Here is a 17428-nt window from a genome sequence, read left to right as displayed (position 1 = left end):
TTTCAAACGAGGAACTGGGTGTGATACCTAAATGGCCTAGCAACCTTCCTACATCAGATGGCAGTAGACAACTAAAACAGGTATTCTGGGGACAGGGCAATTTTAGGGAAGGTCCAATGCTGAGAGCATTAATTTGTTTCACATTTATTTAATTACTGAATGGTTTCAATACTTGTTACACGGAACAACATTCTCTAAAATCATCAGTATCAAAACTGTGTTGTAGAGAAAGGAGAGGATACAGGACACCCAGAAAAACAAAGGAGCCAAGCCAATGTATTGCTTTCAAACTTCTAGTTTTAATATATATTTTTGCTTTGTAACACAATGCCGTCTGTTGATGTTCACTCAGCAAGTCACTTGAAAGAGAAAAGAAGCAAAAAGTCAATGGGTATATAATAATTCAAAGTTTCAAAAAAGATTGCATGGTTGCTATGGCTACAATGAAAGCCTCAGAAGTTAAATTGTCTTCATACTGCACTCAGTGGATTATGACTGATAATGTACATCACAGGCTTTCAAAATAACAATAAAAATAATTATTTTGTTAATGTGTCTTATTATTTAACACATTGTGACACTGCCCAGGTTTGGTAATTGTACACTGAACATTTGTCGTCCATAGTCAAAAATGGCAAAATAGAGACTGCCTCTAGTTTTTCTGCAACAAAACTGTGCTTTGTTATACATGTGTTGAATAATATAACAATAATTATCCTCCTCAATCTTGTGGAATATCCCCAGATTTTAGCCAACTTGGCCTGTGGCCTCGTCGCTAAGTATCAGGCAATATTCTGTACAATTTCACAATGGCAGAATAATAGCAATTGTTAAATATATATCTAATATACTCAAAGGACCACCTAATAATAATAATTAACCCAAAAATTGGAGACAACTAATCTACTAATATAATACTATGATACTAATATAATAATATAATTATTTATAACATACTATACAGGGTCCGAAATTGCGCTTTCCTGGTCGCCAATGCGACTAAAAATTTTGCACTGGCGACCAGAATTTCACAACTAGTCGCCAGCAGGCGATTAACTATTTCATGCCACAATCATTATACAAACAATAACTTTGATTTTCAGCCAAATCGATAAAAATAAAATTCAAAGCCGCCCGCCAATTGGTCACTTTTTTTTTTTTTTTTTTTTTTTTTTTAATGAAGAAGAACTTTATTTCACTACATAAATACTTATTACACTTTTCAAATAGTTAAAGAAAAGAAAAAAAAATAATAATACAACAACTACAATGCTACTATTATTACAAAGTTGTGATAATATATTACCGTATTACAATTCTTAGCCTGCGAGCAAGCTCTCTAGCTTGGGGGTGGGGGGCTTGCTCGCAGGCTATACTATTCTATATGACAGAAGTTTATTTTAAACGCAGATACTAAACACACGTACACACAAAATCAAAACTGCATAAGCCGTTGCATTAGCGCGGCAGCTATTACTTAAGAAATTAGCTGAAGCTAATGTAGGTAAAAGAAGGAGCATATTGTTTTTCGACAGCAAAAATTAACTTTGAAATTTTTCAACGCGGTATTTAAATTTAATTTTTTTTATAAAGTCGGAGAGAAGCAATGCTTCTTCGTTAAGTTTCCTGGTGTATATATGTCGCTTGATGAATAAGAGTGTGTAATTAAATTTCTTTAATAATGGCATGGAGTTATTAAAGATTCCAAATAAGAGTTCTTCTTTGTTTGGAGTAAAGTTTGTGTTATTGTTATCATTAAACCAAGACAAACAAGTTCTAGTGAAGCGCTGAGTGAAGTGGCATTCAAGGAAAGTATGGTCAATAGAGTCTTGATCCCCGCAGTAAATACATTCATTATCTATTTTAATTCCGAATTTGTGAAGTTCTTTCTTCGTAACGATAATTCTGTGTATAAACTTGAAGTGAAATTCTTTCATTTTATTTTCCTTGCTGATATCCCGAACGGAACTGAAAATGTCACTCCATTTTTCTTCATCTAAATTGAGAGTAGTGTCCCAACGTTGGGGACCAGAATGCTTGTCGTTATACGTTTTATTAATTATGAGCCAATAGAAATCTTTCGCCTTCGCTTCCATAAGGTTGATTCGTACCTCATTTCCAAGATGAAAAGAAGTTACATCGTTGATATGAGCCAAGGCGGAATATTGCATTGATATTGATTTTGAGACCAGGTGTTTTGGTATAGCATTAACGACCTGATAGAATTGGAGAAAGTTAGTGTTAGTTAAGCCATATTTCCTTCGAAAGTCATTGAAAGATAAGAAACTACCATCACTTCTCAGTAGGTCTTTGATTTCTCGTACTCCTTTCAAGAACCACTCTTTAATAAAAAAGGGTTCACCACCAATTAGGATATCCTTGTTGTTGAACAAAATTGTATCATGAAAGTCCCTGGTAGAATAAAGAGTTCTTAGCTCCCTAAAAAACTCGAGCATTTCTCTGTAGAACCTTGGTAGATCGAGTAAATACTTGACATTGTAATTGCAGTTAAGAAGGAATCTCAGACCTCCTCTCTTTCTAAAACAATAGTCTGGTAACGTCTTCCAATTCTGATTTTGACAGTTTAAAAGCCTAGGAATCCAAGCTAAACGTAACGATTTTATCATTGTCTCAACATCAACCATACGTAGTCCACCTTTGACATATTCCTGGTAAAGTCCAGCTCTTCTAATTTTGTCACGCTTATTTTTCCATAAGAACCAGAAAAGGCGTCTTTTAACATTATCTATGACATCGTTTGGAACGTCTATATTGGATATAGAGTAAACAAGAGACGAGATCCCTAGTGCTTTAATTATTAGAACCCTTCCAAACAGTGATAAGTCTCTGGATCTCCAAATATCAAGATTCGTTTGGAGTTTTTGGATTTTAATTTTAAAATTTAGTTCATCATTACCTTTAGAATCATACGATAAATATATTCCAAGGAATCTGGTCGGGCAATGAACCCACTTAAGACTTAATGGTTTATTACGATTATTAGCCCACTTGCCTAACCACATAGCCTTTGTTTTTTCAATGTTTAAACGTAAGCCAGATATTTTCCCAAATTCTCCTAAAATAATCAATGCCTCCTCAACCGAACCCACGTCTGCACAGAAAAGATTAGTGTCGTCTGCAAACTGGCTCAATTTAACTTCGTGATTACAAAGGTTGATGCCTTTCACATTGTCAGACTGTCTAATTTTGTTGGACATTAGTTCTGCCGTCAGAATAAAGAGAAAAGGAGATAAAGGGCAGCCTTGCCTCACACCCACGGAGGGTTTAATCCAGTTAGTAGCGAAACCATTGTTTAGGATTGCGCTTTCAATGTCTTTGTAGAAGACCTCTACCCACTTCCTTAAGTTTTTCCCAAAGTTATAAATCCTGAGAGCATGTTGTATCAGTGACCATTCTAAAGTATCAAAGGCTTTGCGAAAGTCTAATGAAGTCCAATTGGTCACTTACTTTTTACCTTTCCACTGCTTTTGAAGTATAAAACCGATTTTCCCGTTATTATAAATCTATCACAACGCTTCACAGTTCGAGCAGTGCGAAGCTTCGCTGCCATGTTTTTTGAACGAGAAATGCTGCACGGTTGTGGCCTGGTGCGAACAAAATGGCGATCCGTTGATCGTCTTGACAGAACGCGAAAGGAAAGATCGTGTAAGGTTTTGAACATTCAGCAAAGAACCAACCGGCAGTTTTTCAATCGGGTACATTTCTTCTCCAAAAGGTAGAGACAAGAGAAGGTATAAAGTTGACTTAAAACATTTAGCAGTCTAATAAAACTGCGTATGTAGCCGGCATTCGATTCATTCGTCGTGGTTTTTCAGTGGTAGGTGTATAAATCGCCATTGGGGCCCCAAACGCAAATGCGTTCTCTTCGTTCTGATTCTTAAAAGAAAAATTGGCGACCAGAATTTTCCATCTGGCAACCAATACGTTTGGTTTGTGTTTCGCTGCAAGGGAAAAATTTTATTGACACTTCTTTTTTCTGCTTTTTGGCGACCACATTTTTCCATATGGCGACTGAAAAAAAAATTTCAGTCGCCACTTGGCGCCTGCCTAAAAAAGTTAATTTCGGACCCTGCTATATAATATTAGTAAGGTTGGGGGACAGGGGGCGGAGCTCACAAGTCCTATTTGCCAAGTGCTCTATAGATGTATGGCTGAAATCCTTTTGTAGTTTCCATCTCTTTTGTGACTTGTTTTTTAAAAGCCCTATAGAGGTAATGTCAATAAAGTTTGGCAGTTTCGTATTTTGTGTCTAGCAATCGCTATAACTTCAACTAAAAGGCAAGGATGTCAAGTCACTGCTGGTAGAGGTATCACACAGGTTCAGTAATTATACACAAGTTTCCAAACTTGTTAGAAATGCCTGGAACATTATAAAAAGGCCTTATTCTGTTAATCACCTATTTGAGTTTAACCCATTACGCACCGTGCCGGCCAAAACCGGCCGCGATTTTGGGCGCATTTGCGCGCACTCCACGATTTGAGCCTACCTCCCCTAGAAGGGAATTTTTTGTCCCCTATTGTTCTCATTGTCTTCAGAAAGGACTGACCAATCAGAATCCACTTACTGCGCATATATTTTTAGGTCTTAGGGGGGCCCAGACAAAAAAGTTTTTTGCCTTTAGGAATTGGTGTCCGATTTCAATTTTTGTTGCCTAGTGGGCCGCGCAGCTAAATTTTTAGTCGCCCATTTTTAGCTTTTTCCGAAAGAAAACACACCTTTTCGAAATGGTAAATCGAAAGAAGAACTGCTAAGGAATACTCAACAGTTTCGACAGCGAAAATCCGAGAAATAACGGCGAAGAAATTGCGCTTCGAGTACGAATTGTTGTTTTATCCAGGCGACGAGCGAGCGGACAGCTCAAATCATTATTCAAGCCACGGACTTTCCGCGAAATTTTAGAGCACTTCTGGACATTCAACAGCCAAAAAATTACAGGTTTGATTGTGAATTTGTACTGAAATACTATTCTAATTGATCGATTCTTTGTACTCTGAACAGTTTTTGCGAAATATTTGAAAAACGTGCCCCGCACGGGTCGATAAATTCGCTTCGAATTGGACTTGTTCTTCCTTCAAATCGCTTGCGCGTCGCTCGTCTCGCATTTATAATTATACGCGTTTCTTTCTAAGGCGTAAACAAAGACTTTTCTGAATAAATTTTTAATTTAAAAAAGCTTTCTGTGTGTTTTTCTTTCTATTTTTATTGAGCAAACGTGACAACTGTGTAATCTTGCGTAAACAAACACATGCTCTCGAGACTGATCAAATTTCACCCACGTGACGCGCGGATTAAATTACATCGAAATTTCGGAAATTTTTACCCTCAAGTTTGTTTTTTGGAAAATTTTTAATTGGCAACTAGGGTATTTTATTCCATAATTAGTAATTTTAACTATCTTAGACCAAAGGGGTGTTGTTTTTTTTGCCCTGTAAGTTATGTTTTTTTACTGCACATGGGGTAGGAAATAACCACTTTGCCAATTTTGCTGACTTTTGGAAAACCTCTGGAAACGGCTGGTGCTTAATGGGTTAAAACAAAAAGTATTCTATTACATGTACCTGGTTAAGAATAATTATTATTCTAATGATACACACATGTTCAAGGCCTTGTACACCGCAAAACAGTGACTACACATCTAGTCATGTCAGAACCTGCAATGCAATTAAAAAAAGCCATGGAATAAATTAGTGTCAGTCTGTAGCTGTCATAGGCAGCTGCAGTGAAGACGACCACCTACCCAGCCTCAAAAGTGACAGGGGGGACTTTTATGCATATGGCTGGCTTTTGGAACCAGCTTCTACAGAACCTTAGTCACAAATCCAGACATTTTCTTTGGGATTTTTTTCCAACACGTGGCCTCAGACAAGATGGTGATAGTTATCATCATTAGGCTCAAGAGTAGCAAATATAATTGACATCATTGGCCACATGATTGAGACATTAATAGAAGCAAGTACTAAATTGACAGTTGTGTATTGTGCATGTAAGAAATTCCAGCTGGTGAAAGCACATTTCACATGAATTGGAAGGATGAAGGGACTTCTAACGGAACGTTACAGAGACTAACACCTACCACAAGTTCACCAGGATGATGACTCTTTCTTTGAAGATCAATAGTCAAATTCCTATGTGTTGCAAAATAAGAAAAAAATGGAATTCAGTGTTTGTCATGTTTTCTGTTAATATGAAGTTTTATGAATGCTTTTCCCAGAATTTTGAGTTTAGTTTTGAAATACCCAAGTGCATCAGACAAAACCCAGGTTTTCTAATCAAGTCAATAATGACTTTATTATGTCCCTATTCTGGGGGTCATCATTTGCACTTCTTTGCAAGTTAAATGCAGTCAGACTTTATAGAGTTATGCCCCATGCACACCAAGGCTTAAACATGTTTAAAAGCTGTTTAGTTAAACACAGTTTAAAATTGTTTCCTTCATAAAAGCTGCTTTCGGATTTTTGCCGACTACAGATTTAGCACAAATGAAAGCATAAGTTAAAGTTTACTTGAATCCTATGTCAAAGCCAATGGGTCAGCTTTCTGTTACCGATTTTCATTTTGTTAAACCTGGTTTAATTGAACATGCTCTGTTGCTGAGAATGGGGCTTTAGACACCTGGACAATTATTACAAGCGCCTGCTCAAAACATTACTACATGACTCAAATATGCCAGCTGATGAAAGACGAGGAATAGAATCTTGAGTGTGGTTTGGAAGAAAAATGTTCAAAAGTATATAAAGAGGAGAGGTACCCAGCTACACATTTGTGCCCAGTGCCACCAACAAAAACTATTATTAATACAACTGAAAAAAAAGACAACGCATATTAAGGGCGATTTACACAGTACAACTTTGTTGCATGCAACAAGCTTACGACAGGCCTACGACATGAATTGTTTTGTGTAAATCAAACCTTCAACTCACTTACAACTGTCATGTACTTCACAAAAAATGTTGTTGTAGGATTTTAAACCATGTTTTAAAATCCTACGACAATCGCAGGTACATAAGCAATGTTGAATGACGAGAGTTGTGTGCGACTTTTTGCATGACGGGAGCAGTGCGCTCTAGAAATTGCAAGCAAATGTTGTACCATCTAAATCGGCCTTTACACAACCAGAAGCAACTTTTGATTTGCATTGTAATTGCATTACCTTTCTGCCGGCTAACACAACTTTATCAATAGAACACCTGAAAGAATACAAAAGCAGCCTGTAAGTAGTGAAAGAACTAAACGACACTTTAAGAAACCAAGCCAGGTGCTAGATGTGGTGTCAGATAGGAGCGAAAGAAATTGATCATCACTGCCAGTCGGATGAACTATGAAATCATCACAACCACAATCTAACATCATCACAATGGCTTGTATATAGTAAAAATTACAGTAGTAAATGTCATGTTACCTTAATTGCTACATCAGGGCCAGCAGCCAGCAAAAGACACCTTACTGTCTATGGTTTTCTGAAACAACAAGAAAGTAACTTACATTTTACTTGTGAGCATCACACAAGTTTTAATAATGCGGCAACAAATTAATTTGCTGACTAAAACACCATTTTGCCTTTCAAGTTTAGTGGTGTCAGATAGAGCTAATGTCAACTTCACTGCAACAATGCTCAGTTGGACTATGCAGTCATCACATGCCACTTCCACCAAGGAGTTTAAAACATGAATCGTCCCGGCCCATGACAGCAATTTTGTAATGGACTTGTTGGTTACTTTTTTCTTTTTGTTGCAACATTTCACTAAGTTGAGCATCATCCAAAAAATATTCTTTTGATCACTTAACAGGAAGAGAGATTACTTCCTTTTATTATTCCACTATTATGTCAATTCACCAAATAAGGTCAAGAGACTGCACAAAATACAAGACCATAATACACCTTAGGGTCCCAATTTGACTGGTTTACAACAGAGCGAAAACGGGCAACAACATTTCACTGGCTTTCAGTGTCGTTTACGTCATTCGCACCCGCCATATACTGATAGACAGCTGGATGGACAGATAATACTGGGTGTATTTCAAGACTCTTACCAGAAAAGAGAAACCAAACTAACAAAAATCTTTTTGTTGTGGAATAATAAATCTCTTATTCTAAGAGACATTTTGCTCATTGCTCATATTTTTCCTTGCCCCTTTGGGGCTCAAAAAATTATTCCGCATCTCTAAAAATACCTGTGCATATTATGTGCTAAACCATCAAATAAGATGTATATATCCATGCCTTAGAAGTGCATGTTCCAATGTAAGGGCATCTTGAAAGAAGGCACGATAAAAGAGCTTTACCCTTTCTGAATGAAAAATACACAACAGGCGACATACCTAGACTTGCTAACTCCTTTTTGGTCATGGGTATCTGCTAAAATCATCAAGCCAAAGTAAGATAATTAGCTAAGTGCCTCACCACTCCCTGCTGAAAGAAATCAAAGGCCTTGAAACAATCAGTTATTATTCCATCCAACAAGAGTTCCTTTAGTTGTTGGCATCAAGTATAGTCACTGATGGATGTGAACAGTAAAGTAACAACTAAAAAGGTGCCTCAGCGATCTTGGTGGTTGCAGTTGTCATCATTTCAAGATGATCAACTAGCAAATATTGAGAATCATCACTGGCACTTTATTGTGTAAAACATAAAAAAAGAAACGTTGTGCTTGTGTTCACACTTCCAAGTTGAATGCAGTACATTTTGATTTAAAGTTCCTGTTAAATATATGTAAAGTTCAGCTGAATAGTGAGTCAAGCTCAATTCATTCACTTCATAAACTGTTCTATACTTGAGACACTTAATTCTGTTTCTTTAGAGTCCATGTTACTGCAGTTCAACCATATCACTTTTCGACATCTTGACTGTCTTCCCTCTTTAAAACTCTACAAAACAAACTTGAGTTCATACTCACCACAAATTCTTGCTGACCTCTTGAAGTGCATTATTGTTCTAAGCTTCTCTTGAATCATAAGACTTTCCTTGGATCTACAAGGTATTGTATGGAAAGAACAGTAGAAAATAAACATTTCTTCTGTTATTTTATTTAATTAATAATGCACTCCCTGTCTACCATGCATCAGGCCTATCGATCACACCTCATAAAGCTGTAAATTCAGCTTTCTGTGTAATGGAAAGTGTCATCAAGTGCATTGATGGGAACAATGTGAAATACACAAAAGAATCTAAAACAACTTGACAACAGAGTAGTAACTGAAGGTTACAAGTAGCTGTATTAAAACCTACCTATAACTCCAAATGGATTAAATCTTTAGACCTGTGGCACAAAAAAACCATTGTAAGTAATGAGCGAGACATTGGGGTTCAGTAGACAAGAAACAAAATACCAAAAACACAACTATCGGAGCAATTCAGTGTGCACCTTCAGTTACAAACAGTTTAGGTTCTCGTCACTGATGAACTCAGAGAGATTCCCAATTTAAACTGTTCATCATTGATACACAATCAAAAAATCGGCTCCAAACTGTATGGTAGAGGTGGCGTGCAAGTAATGCTCATAAAGCCAGAACACCTGGCGATCACTAAATACAGGAGATTGGAAAGCTAAAGTTTGCGGTTTATATATTGGAGAGCACCAATAACTTTAAAAAGGAATCTTCACGGCTCTAAAAGAAATGCTTTCGCGAGGTAGAAGTAAGGATTTTGAAGATGGCAAATGCGTAATAATTGAAGTGCAGAACTTGTAAACTAGAGGAAGCCATAACAACTGTGGACTCAAAAAATTCCCAGTGTACAATCTGAACAGAGCATGTGCATTGCATTAACGGAAACACAACCAAAAATCTGGTCGGCGGCTACATGAGAGAATGCGTCAGGGGCCAGCAGAAGTCTCTCTCCCTTCTCCCCCTCAGAGACCTCTGCTAGCAGGGAACAGTTGTATTGGACTTCTCCCCTCTCCCCACAAATGCCAGCTTGCTGGATGATGGCATTCCTTGCCTACCGTTCTACTCGTGTAGCACTCTAGCAAATCATCATCCCACCATTGTTTAACTATGAGCAATTGAAAGTGATTTCAACCCTTCCTATCAGGCGGAAAAGTATTTCTCAATCAATGCTTTGCAGTTGCAGAGCACTGGAGGCATGAAACTCAAACTCTTCTGACGGTTTTGTTATAAAAAAAATGTTGCTCATAGAAGCTGTGACGCAATAAACAAAATCAACAAAAGAGACCTTCATGCTTTTTATACCACGCTCCATTCGAACCACGTGCTCACGTGTAATACAGAGTTTAGTGTGTTTGGAAAGGATTTAAAACCAATTTTGAATCAAGAACTGGCAATTAATCTTTTTGTTTCGAAAACGAAACAAATTTGGGAAGATTTATTGTAGATCAAGACTAAGTACGCTTGAAAATTACCAACAGCTTACCGAAGCTTACCGAAGGCGCCATTTTGGAACTAAGCCCGTTCGGCGTGTCGGTACCATGGCGCATTGTGGCATCGGAGAAGGATTCATTGGGTCCAGTTGCTGTGCAGAAAGCACGACACCAAATGTAATTCACGTCTTTCGATAAACACCCTCCTACGTCCTTTGGATAATCTTGAAAGAAGAAGCAATACACTCCTCACTTCCACATACTCAACATCTACACATCTTCAATCTAAACCTCGTGCTACCTCGATCTCGTGTGAGTTTATAGAACTTGTAAACGAGGTTTCCGACTTCTGCCGAACTTGGCCGAAAGTTCGGAAATAGCGATTTCCGCAAAAATAAGAAAGTTACACGGCCACCGGGCCAAGGAGACGCAAATATTCTGCTAAGATCATAAAACACACAGATGAATTTATTAATAACAGAATAGTCGTTTCTTTTATTTATAACGAGGACTTAAGTTCCTCTAAAATGTATTTTCCAAAATATTTTAGAAACCGGAAGTGAAACTTGCAAAACGCTGGCGATCTCTGCAAGTGACACGACATCCGACTTTAGCCGAGTGCAAATGACGAAATCTTGCGGCGTGGACCAATGAGAATCGGCCAGCGGAAAGGCGATTGACCAATCAGCGAGCTACACGCGTGGAGGAGAGCGAAATATCAACCGGCTAGTGTATTTCTTGTCACGAAGTTTCTGTAGTCATCTTGCGAGTTGAAAGTGTCATTCGTTTTTTAGAAAAAAATATAGCCAAAATTTTCATGATGAAGACAATTTGCACAATTTGTGCCCTGGCTTTAGCCAGTTTAGTCCTAGTTAGCGGTGAAGAGAAGAAAAAAGACGACAAAGCAGACAAAAAAGATGTAGGAACAGTAATCGGTATCGATCTTGGAACAACGTATTCTTGGTGAGTACACAATCGAACCGGTACCTTCGCTTGCTTCCCTAATCACTGCTTTCCTTTGCTTTTACTCATCAGCTTCAAGCATTGAAAATGGTTGGGTGGTTATTTTGTTCAAAACAATTGGATTTTTTTTCTTTTCAATCTTTGGTTGATGTGTAATCAACTAACCTCTTGGCAACTCTTGGATCCTTGTTCATTTCAAAAATTTCTTGTCTTTAGTTAGTAGGACTTTAAATTTTATTGCGTCATCGTTCAACAACAAATGCGTCGATCCACCCGATCCTCTTTCTAACATCCTAAATATATATATTTTTCTTACTTACAGTGTTGGTGTATTTAAGAACGGAAGGGTAGAAATCATCGCAAACGACCAAGGAAACCGTATCACTCCATCATACGTGGCTTTCACCCCAGAAGGAGAACGACTCATCGGTGATGGAGCCAAAAATCAGCTCACTACCAATCCAGAAAATACAATTTTTGACGCCAAGCGGTTGATTGGGAGAACATGGGACGATAAATCGGTTCAACACGACTTATCGTACTTCCCTTTCAAAGTGATAGAAAAGAATAAGAAGCCCCATGTTCAAGTCAACGTCCAAGGCGAAAAGAAAACTTTTGCAGCTGAAGAAATCAGTGCTATGGTTTTGACTAAAATGAAGGTAAGCTTGAAAATCAACCAAAAAATATCTCGTTTTTTTTTAATAGATGAAGTTTGTAGAGGTCTCTGTTAGCTAGCTGTGAAACGTTCAATTGGCTTGCCGGCGCTATGTCAATTGCTTAAGAATCAGAGCAGGTTCTCTTGAATGTTCTGTAAACAAAAATTTAACAGTTTTTTAAATCACTAATTTAATTAATTCATGAGATTTTATCAAAGCTAACCTGCCTTGGGAAGTGCTGTGGAATTGAAATGCAAAATGATGTTTAGATCTTAAGACTGGTTGCTCTTGATTGATTGGACAATCAATTTTGGCTACATCAAATTGATACAGTTTTTCCAGTTGATTATAACTGCAAAATCTTGTGAGACAAGGTTGCATTTACCTTTGTCTGTTATTAGGTAGGCTTGTAGGTCATAATTACTTGGGCATTTTATTTCCTCCATAGATTTTACCAAATAACAAAAAGCTTAGGAAACTTTTAATCTTTTTTAAAAAGTGAGGGGAATGGGGTTGGTTGGCAGTTTTTATACGGAATTGAAAAATGAATGTACTCTTGACTTCTGTGACAGTAAGGGTTACATCATGATATTTGCAGGTAGTGTAATTTAATTATACAAACACACAGACAATCAGATGGGGTCTTCTCTTTCAAGTGATAAAAATTATATTTTCTGTTTCCCCTATAGGAAATTGCTGAAGCTTACCTTGGCAAGAAGGTTACACACGCTGTTGTTACAGTACCTGCTTACTTCAACGATGCTCAGCGTCAGGCTACAAAGGATGCCGGAACCATTGCTGGTCTCAATGTGATGCGAATCATCAATGAGCCCACTGCTGCTGCTATTGCTTATGGACTGGACAAGAAAGAAGGAGAGAAAAACATCTTGGTGTTTGATCTTGGTGGAGGAACATTTGATGTCTCTCTGCTGACGATTGATAATGGTGTCTTTGAAGTGGTAGCAACAAACGGTGACACTCATCTTGGTAAGTTTCATTTGACTTACTGTTGTTAACTCTTTGATTCCCAAGACTGACCAATTTCTAATGAATCCTTTAAATGCCAATACTTCATCAAGAAGACCAAGTGGTACGAATCAGTAGTGTCAATGACAGACGAATGATTTTATCTTGACATCATACCTAAGTAATTGTCTTTAAGGGATGCTTAAACAAGGACCCGCACTATAAAAGGGATAGCTCCTCCCACCTTTGTCACACAGTCACCATTTCTTCAACGTCACACTAGGGATGGCGGACATAGTGAGCAAGTAGGAAGTAAACATTGTGGAATGGGTCTGTCAAGAAATAAAGCCAAAGGCATCTTGAAAAAATAACGTGAGCTGTTAAAAGAATATTTTGGACTAAATTTGTTGCAACTGAGGCCCAAAAGCAAATTAGCAAATCTCAGCTTTATTCACGAGGCAAATACACATACAAATTTCAAATTTATTCTATCAATATTCTATTATATCTAGCTAAACAGACTCTGTGTTATTCACAGCTCAGTGTCTACAATAAAATGACTGGTGGCTTGGCCAGCCCAAGGTTCCTATTATAGTATGGGTCCGTGTTTCAAGACCTTACCAAACAATTGCGCAGAATTACATACCTTTATTTGCAAGTTTGAAATGTTAAAGACATTTGGAAACAAAATCAACTCATTAAATTAACTCTCTTGTCAGAGATGTGACCATTGAACCAACTGACCGTGCTGTCTTACTTACATTTAAGGTGGTGAAGATTTCGATCAGAAGGTCATGGAACATTTCATCAAGCTGTACAAGAAGAAGAAGGGCAAGGATGTGCGTAAAGACAACAGAGCTGTGCAGAAACTGCGACGTGAAGTTGAGAAAGCCAAGCGAGCCCTAAGTAGTCAGCACCAGGCCAGGATAGAGATTGAATCTTTCTTCGATGGAGAAGATTTCTCTGAGACACTGACCCGAGCCCGCTTTGAAGAACTGAACCTGGTAAGTGTCTTCCCATAAATGAACGAATGAAATTACACTGAAAATTAGACAGCTCTCGCTGCTCATACAGGATGGTGCTAACCACTGGTTTTTGAAAGCTGCAAACTGGCATATTAGAGAGTAGGATTTTAGTTTACTCCAATACCCGTTGACCCACCTCTCAGAAATTATGGTGTTATACCCCAAAAAAATTAGTGACAGCCATTTTCAAGGATACACGTGGTGTTTATTCCAAACCTTCTAAGAGAATTTCAGGCCTTAATTATATAACTTGTTATTGTGTATATGAATACATAGATATTGATTTCTACATGCCAACAAGCAAACTTGTAAAAAAGAAATTGTCTGTCCTATCGCGTGTATTTTTTTTATTGTGAAGGTGTTAGGGAGGGGTGGGGTTGGAGGGATTGACTTAAGCATTTTGCTGTCCTTTAGAATAGTCCATACTCCCTTTTCTTAGTTATCAGAGTTGGTGTTTTATTACTAATTTGAATGTTTACTGCTGCTTTTCAGAAACTTTTCCGCTCTACAATGACCCCAGTTAGGCAGGTTATTGAGGATTCTGGTCTAAAGAAAAGTGAAATCCATGAGATTGTCCTTGTTGGTGGCTCTACTCGTATCCCCAAGGTCCAGCAGCTTGTCAAGGAAGAATTTGGAGGTAAAGAACCAAGCCGTGGAATCAACCCTGATGAAGCTGTTGCCTATGGAGCCGCTGTCCAGGCTGGAGTGTTGGGTGGTGAAGAAGATACTGGAGAGGTTGTGCTTCTTGATGTTAATCCACTCACTCTGGGTATTGAGACTGTAGGAGGAGTCATGACTAAGCTGATCAGCAGAAACTCTGTCATCCCAACCAAGAAGGCCCAGATTTTCTCCACTGCAGCCGATAACCAGAACACTGTTACAATCCAAGTGTTTGAAGGTGAGCGACCCATGACCAAGAACAACCATCTTCTTGGAAAGTTTGATCTGACTGGAATCCCACCTGCACCACGTGGCGTGCCTCAGATCGAGGTCACATTTGAAATCGATGTCAACGGCATCTTGAGAGTGTCTGCTGAGGACAAGGGAACCGGAAACAAGGAGAAGATTACCATCACCAATGACCAGAACAGGCTGTCCCCAGAAGACATTGAACGCATGGTCAATGATGCTGAGAAGTTTGCTGATGATGACAAGAAGGTGAAGGAACGTGTGGAAGCACGAAACGAACTTGAAAGCTATGCCTATTCCCTGAAGAACCAGATTGGTGACAAAGAAAAGCTCGGTGGAAAACTGTCTGAAGATGACAAAGAAACAGTCAGCAAAGCTGTCGAAGAGAAGATCTCCTGGCTTGACAAGAACCAGGAAGCAGAAGTGGAGGAGTTCAAGAAACAGAAGAAAGAACTTGAAGATGTTGTTCAGCCTATTGTTAGTAAGTTGTACCAAGGACAGGGAGGTGGGCAAGAAGGGGGTAGCCCTCCACCTGAGGAAGAGAAACCTGATGAAGAGGACCATGACAAAGATGAGCTTTAAGACGAATTATTGTAGAATAGGAACGCAGGACAATTTGCGCACCCAACATCGCCACGATGCAGTTATTCTTCAAAAAATCAAACACTTTGTCAAATTGACAAACATTGCTCAGTGGCTATCTTCTTGTTAATTGCTATGTCGAGGGAAAGTTGTTGTTTTTCTGATTGGACAAAAAAACATGACAACAGTGGACAGTATGCAGTAATATTAATAGTATGTACAGTCTATTGCTTCATGGCCGTAGCCTTTTTTCACAGTTGTTAAATTGTAAAGCCTTTCTTGTTCTAGAGTTCTTGATGAATTTCTAAGTAAAAGCATTCCTGTTATTTATCTATCCTCTGTCCTCTCTTTTTGGATTACAAGAGAGCTAGAAAATTTTTTCATTAAAAAAAATTAAATACTTATCTGATGCCTTAATTCTTTGTTGTGTGAACTGTCAGGACATGTCACTTTGCACTGGGCAAATTTGCAGGCTATTACCTCTTGTGTTGTTTTGGTTTTTCTTAACTAGAGCGGTTTTCAACTGAGTGTTGTAAAACCAAAACCAAAGTAATTTCTCTGGCCAGTCACAACAGATGAAAACAGCAAAATCAATCAATCAGAACTCGAAGCAAATACATGTAACTTGCGTCAAGCGCGGGAAAATGCGTGCAAAGCACAAATGGTTTTGGTCTTGCTGTTGATAGGTTGAGGAAATGGCATGCACTTTGGCAACCAATCAGAGTCTAGTTAAGCAAAACCAAAGCAGAAGCAAAATTGCTTTCAGCACTGGATTGAAAACCGCTCAATGCTCTGTGATTGGTTAACAAATTACTAGAGCCACCTTTTCAGCCGATGGGAAGCAAAACCAATACCAATGATATCGTAACTTACTCATATGCATTATCCCATGCTTGGTGCCAGTTACCTGTATTTGTTTTGAGTTCTGATTGGTTTATCATTTTTGAAAGAATAACTGTAAATTGGTCCATAGTGTTGTTTTACATCTGTTATCATTACCCGGAGTAATTACTTATTACACATTTACTTCCGTCACGCAACGCTTCTCTCGAAATATTGCGTGACAACCCAAAGAACAGTTGTTGCGCCTTTACCGCAGTCGAACGTAAAAATAAAAAAGTACGTTAAAGATTAGGTATTTCCTTTGAGATGTCAAAGCGTTAAAGTTTGTTTTGTGAGTGTGAGTTTACTAATGCATTTTATGAATCACTAATAAAACAAGTTGCGGGAACCATTTGGTAAAATCGGTTTTCCGGGTGTCTCACAGTAAATAGTAAATACAGACACAGCGCCAATCATTCTCCGCATACTTCACTCAAAAAACACATATATATCATGTGAGCTTTTAAGTAAATCAACTGGCTTAGTAAGCTCATGGAATCACAAAAAAAAATTGTCAGCTTTCTGTATGCAAAAAGGCTCGAACCTTTGAGTCTGGGTAGAATCCTGAATTGTGACCAACGTATTAATTATTTACAGTTATTCTTTCAAAAATGATAAACAATTCAAATAGAGAGGTTGAAACAAACAAACTAACAAAATATTGGACACACTTGTCTAACTGCTGCTTCACTAATTCCTCGGGGCCGGTCATGGAACAGGTTAATGCTCGGTTCAGTTAGGTGTGACTGATTGAGGTGAACTGAGGGAAGGAGGCCTACAGGCTAGAAACCCTGCAACATGAAAAATTTCATTGGCTTTTACGGTGAAAACTGCAGGTGGACACTCGGAACACAGGTTGGAGTCCCCTAAATTATAGGTTCTGATCAATTGCACTGTAATAGTTTATCACTGACCCTCTTATACTGTATCAGTATATTTCCATGTTGATTATCCAGGATTCATTTGCGTCATCGTTCTCCTTAGTGATCAAAGGATCCTTTTTTTTTTTTTGGTGATATGAGATTACTGGTTTTCCACCGTGTTAATAATTTTAGCCACTACCAAAAAAAAATACACTGTTTATTACCGTTGAATGCAAAACCGCGG

At 38.2% G+C, this 17428-nt stretch overlaps 1 protein-coding gene, 1 long non-coding RNA gene and 3 other non-coding genes across 10 annotated transcripts; 1 reads left to right on the top strand and 4 right to left on the bottom strand.

The window, feature by feature from the left end:
* Nucleotides 1-128: 128 nt before the first annotated feature.
* LOC146488292 (uncharacterized) lies at nt 129-10919 on the bottom strand. Of its 6 annotated transcripts, none has more exons than XR_014867123.1 (9): nt 10402-10919; nt 9249-9279; nt 8917-8990; nt 8342-8432; nt 7422-7479; nt 7173-7209; nt 6096-6147; nt 5581-5673; nt 129-359 (listed from the first exon to the last, which is right to left on the bottom strand). It is a non-coding gene; the product is annotated as an uncharacterized LOC146488292 (long non-coding RNA). The 6 variants fall into 6 exon arrangements; XR_014867120.1 differs by having other exon boundaries at nt 8342-8429; XR_014867117.1 differs by having other exon boundaries at nt 8342-8378.
* LOC146488295 (small nucleolar RNA SNORD24) lies at nt 5877-5948 on the bottom strand. Its single transcript, XR_014867397.1, has one exon. It is a non-coding gene; the product is annotated as a small nucleolar RNA SNORD24 (small nucleolar RNA).
* On the bottom strand, nt 7284-7362 carry LOC146488294 (small nucleolar RNA snR60/Z15/Z230/Z193/J17). The gene has a single exon (XR_014867398.1). It is a non-coding gene; the product is annotated as a small nucleolar RNA snR60/Z15/Z230/Z193/J17 (small nucleolar RNA).
* LOC146488293 (small nucleolar RNA SNORD24) lies at nt 8555-8633 on the bottom strand. Its single transcript, XR_014867394.1, has one exon. It is a non-coding gene; the product is annotated as a small nucleolar RNA SNORD24 (small nucleolar RNA).
* A 148-nt stretch (nt 10920-11067) lies between the features above and the next one.
* On the top strand, nt 11068-15843 carry LOC146488291 (endoplasmic reticulum chaperone BiP-like). Its single transcript, XM_085122665.1, has 5 exons — nt 11068-11301; nt 11624-11960; nt 12647-12944; nt 13692-13927; nt 14441-15843. The coding sequence occupies exons 1-5, from the start codon at nt 11156-11158 to the stop codon at nt 15437-15439; spliced, it is 2016 nt and encodes a 671-aa protein (XP_084978791.1). The 5' UTR covers nt 11068-11155; the 3' UTR covers nt 15440-15843.
* Nucleotides 15844-17428: the final 1585 nt, after the last annotated feature.

The sequence above is a fragment of the Pavona decussata genome, unplaced genomic scaffold, assembly GCF_977016875.1.
Source record: "Pavona decussata unplaced genomic scaffold, jaPavDecu1.1 SCAFFOLD_11, whole genome shotgun sequence".
NCBI classification, from domain to species: Eukaryota; Metazoa; Cnidaria; class Anthozoa; order Scleractinia; family Agariciidae; genus Pavona; species Pavona decussata.
This window is presented reverse-complemented; position numbering and strand designations above follow the sequence as displayed.

Bases quoted from the DNA above. Each gene is read 5' to 3' on its own strand.
- LOC146488291 (XM_085122665.1), top strand. From the start codon at position 11,156: ATGATGAAGACAATTTGCACAATTTGTGCCCTGGCTTTAGCCAGTTTA. The intron at 11,302-11,623 runs GTGAGTACACAA...TCTTACTTACAG, and splicing joins CTTGGAACAACGTATTCTTG to TGTTGGTGTATTTAAGAACG. The intron at 12,945-13,691 runs GTAAGTTTCATT...CTTACATTTAAG, and splicing joins AAACGGTGACACTCATCTTG to GTGGTGAAGATTTCGATCAG.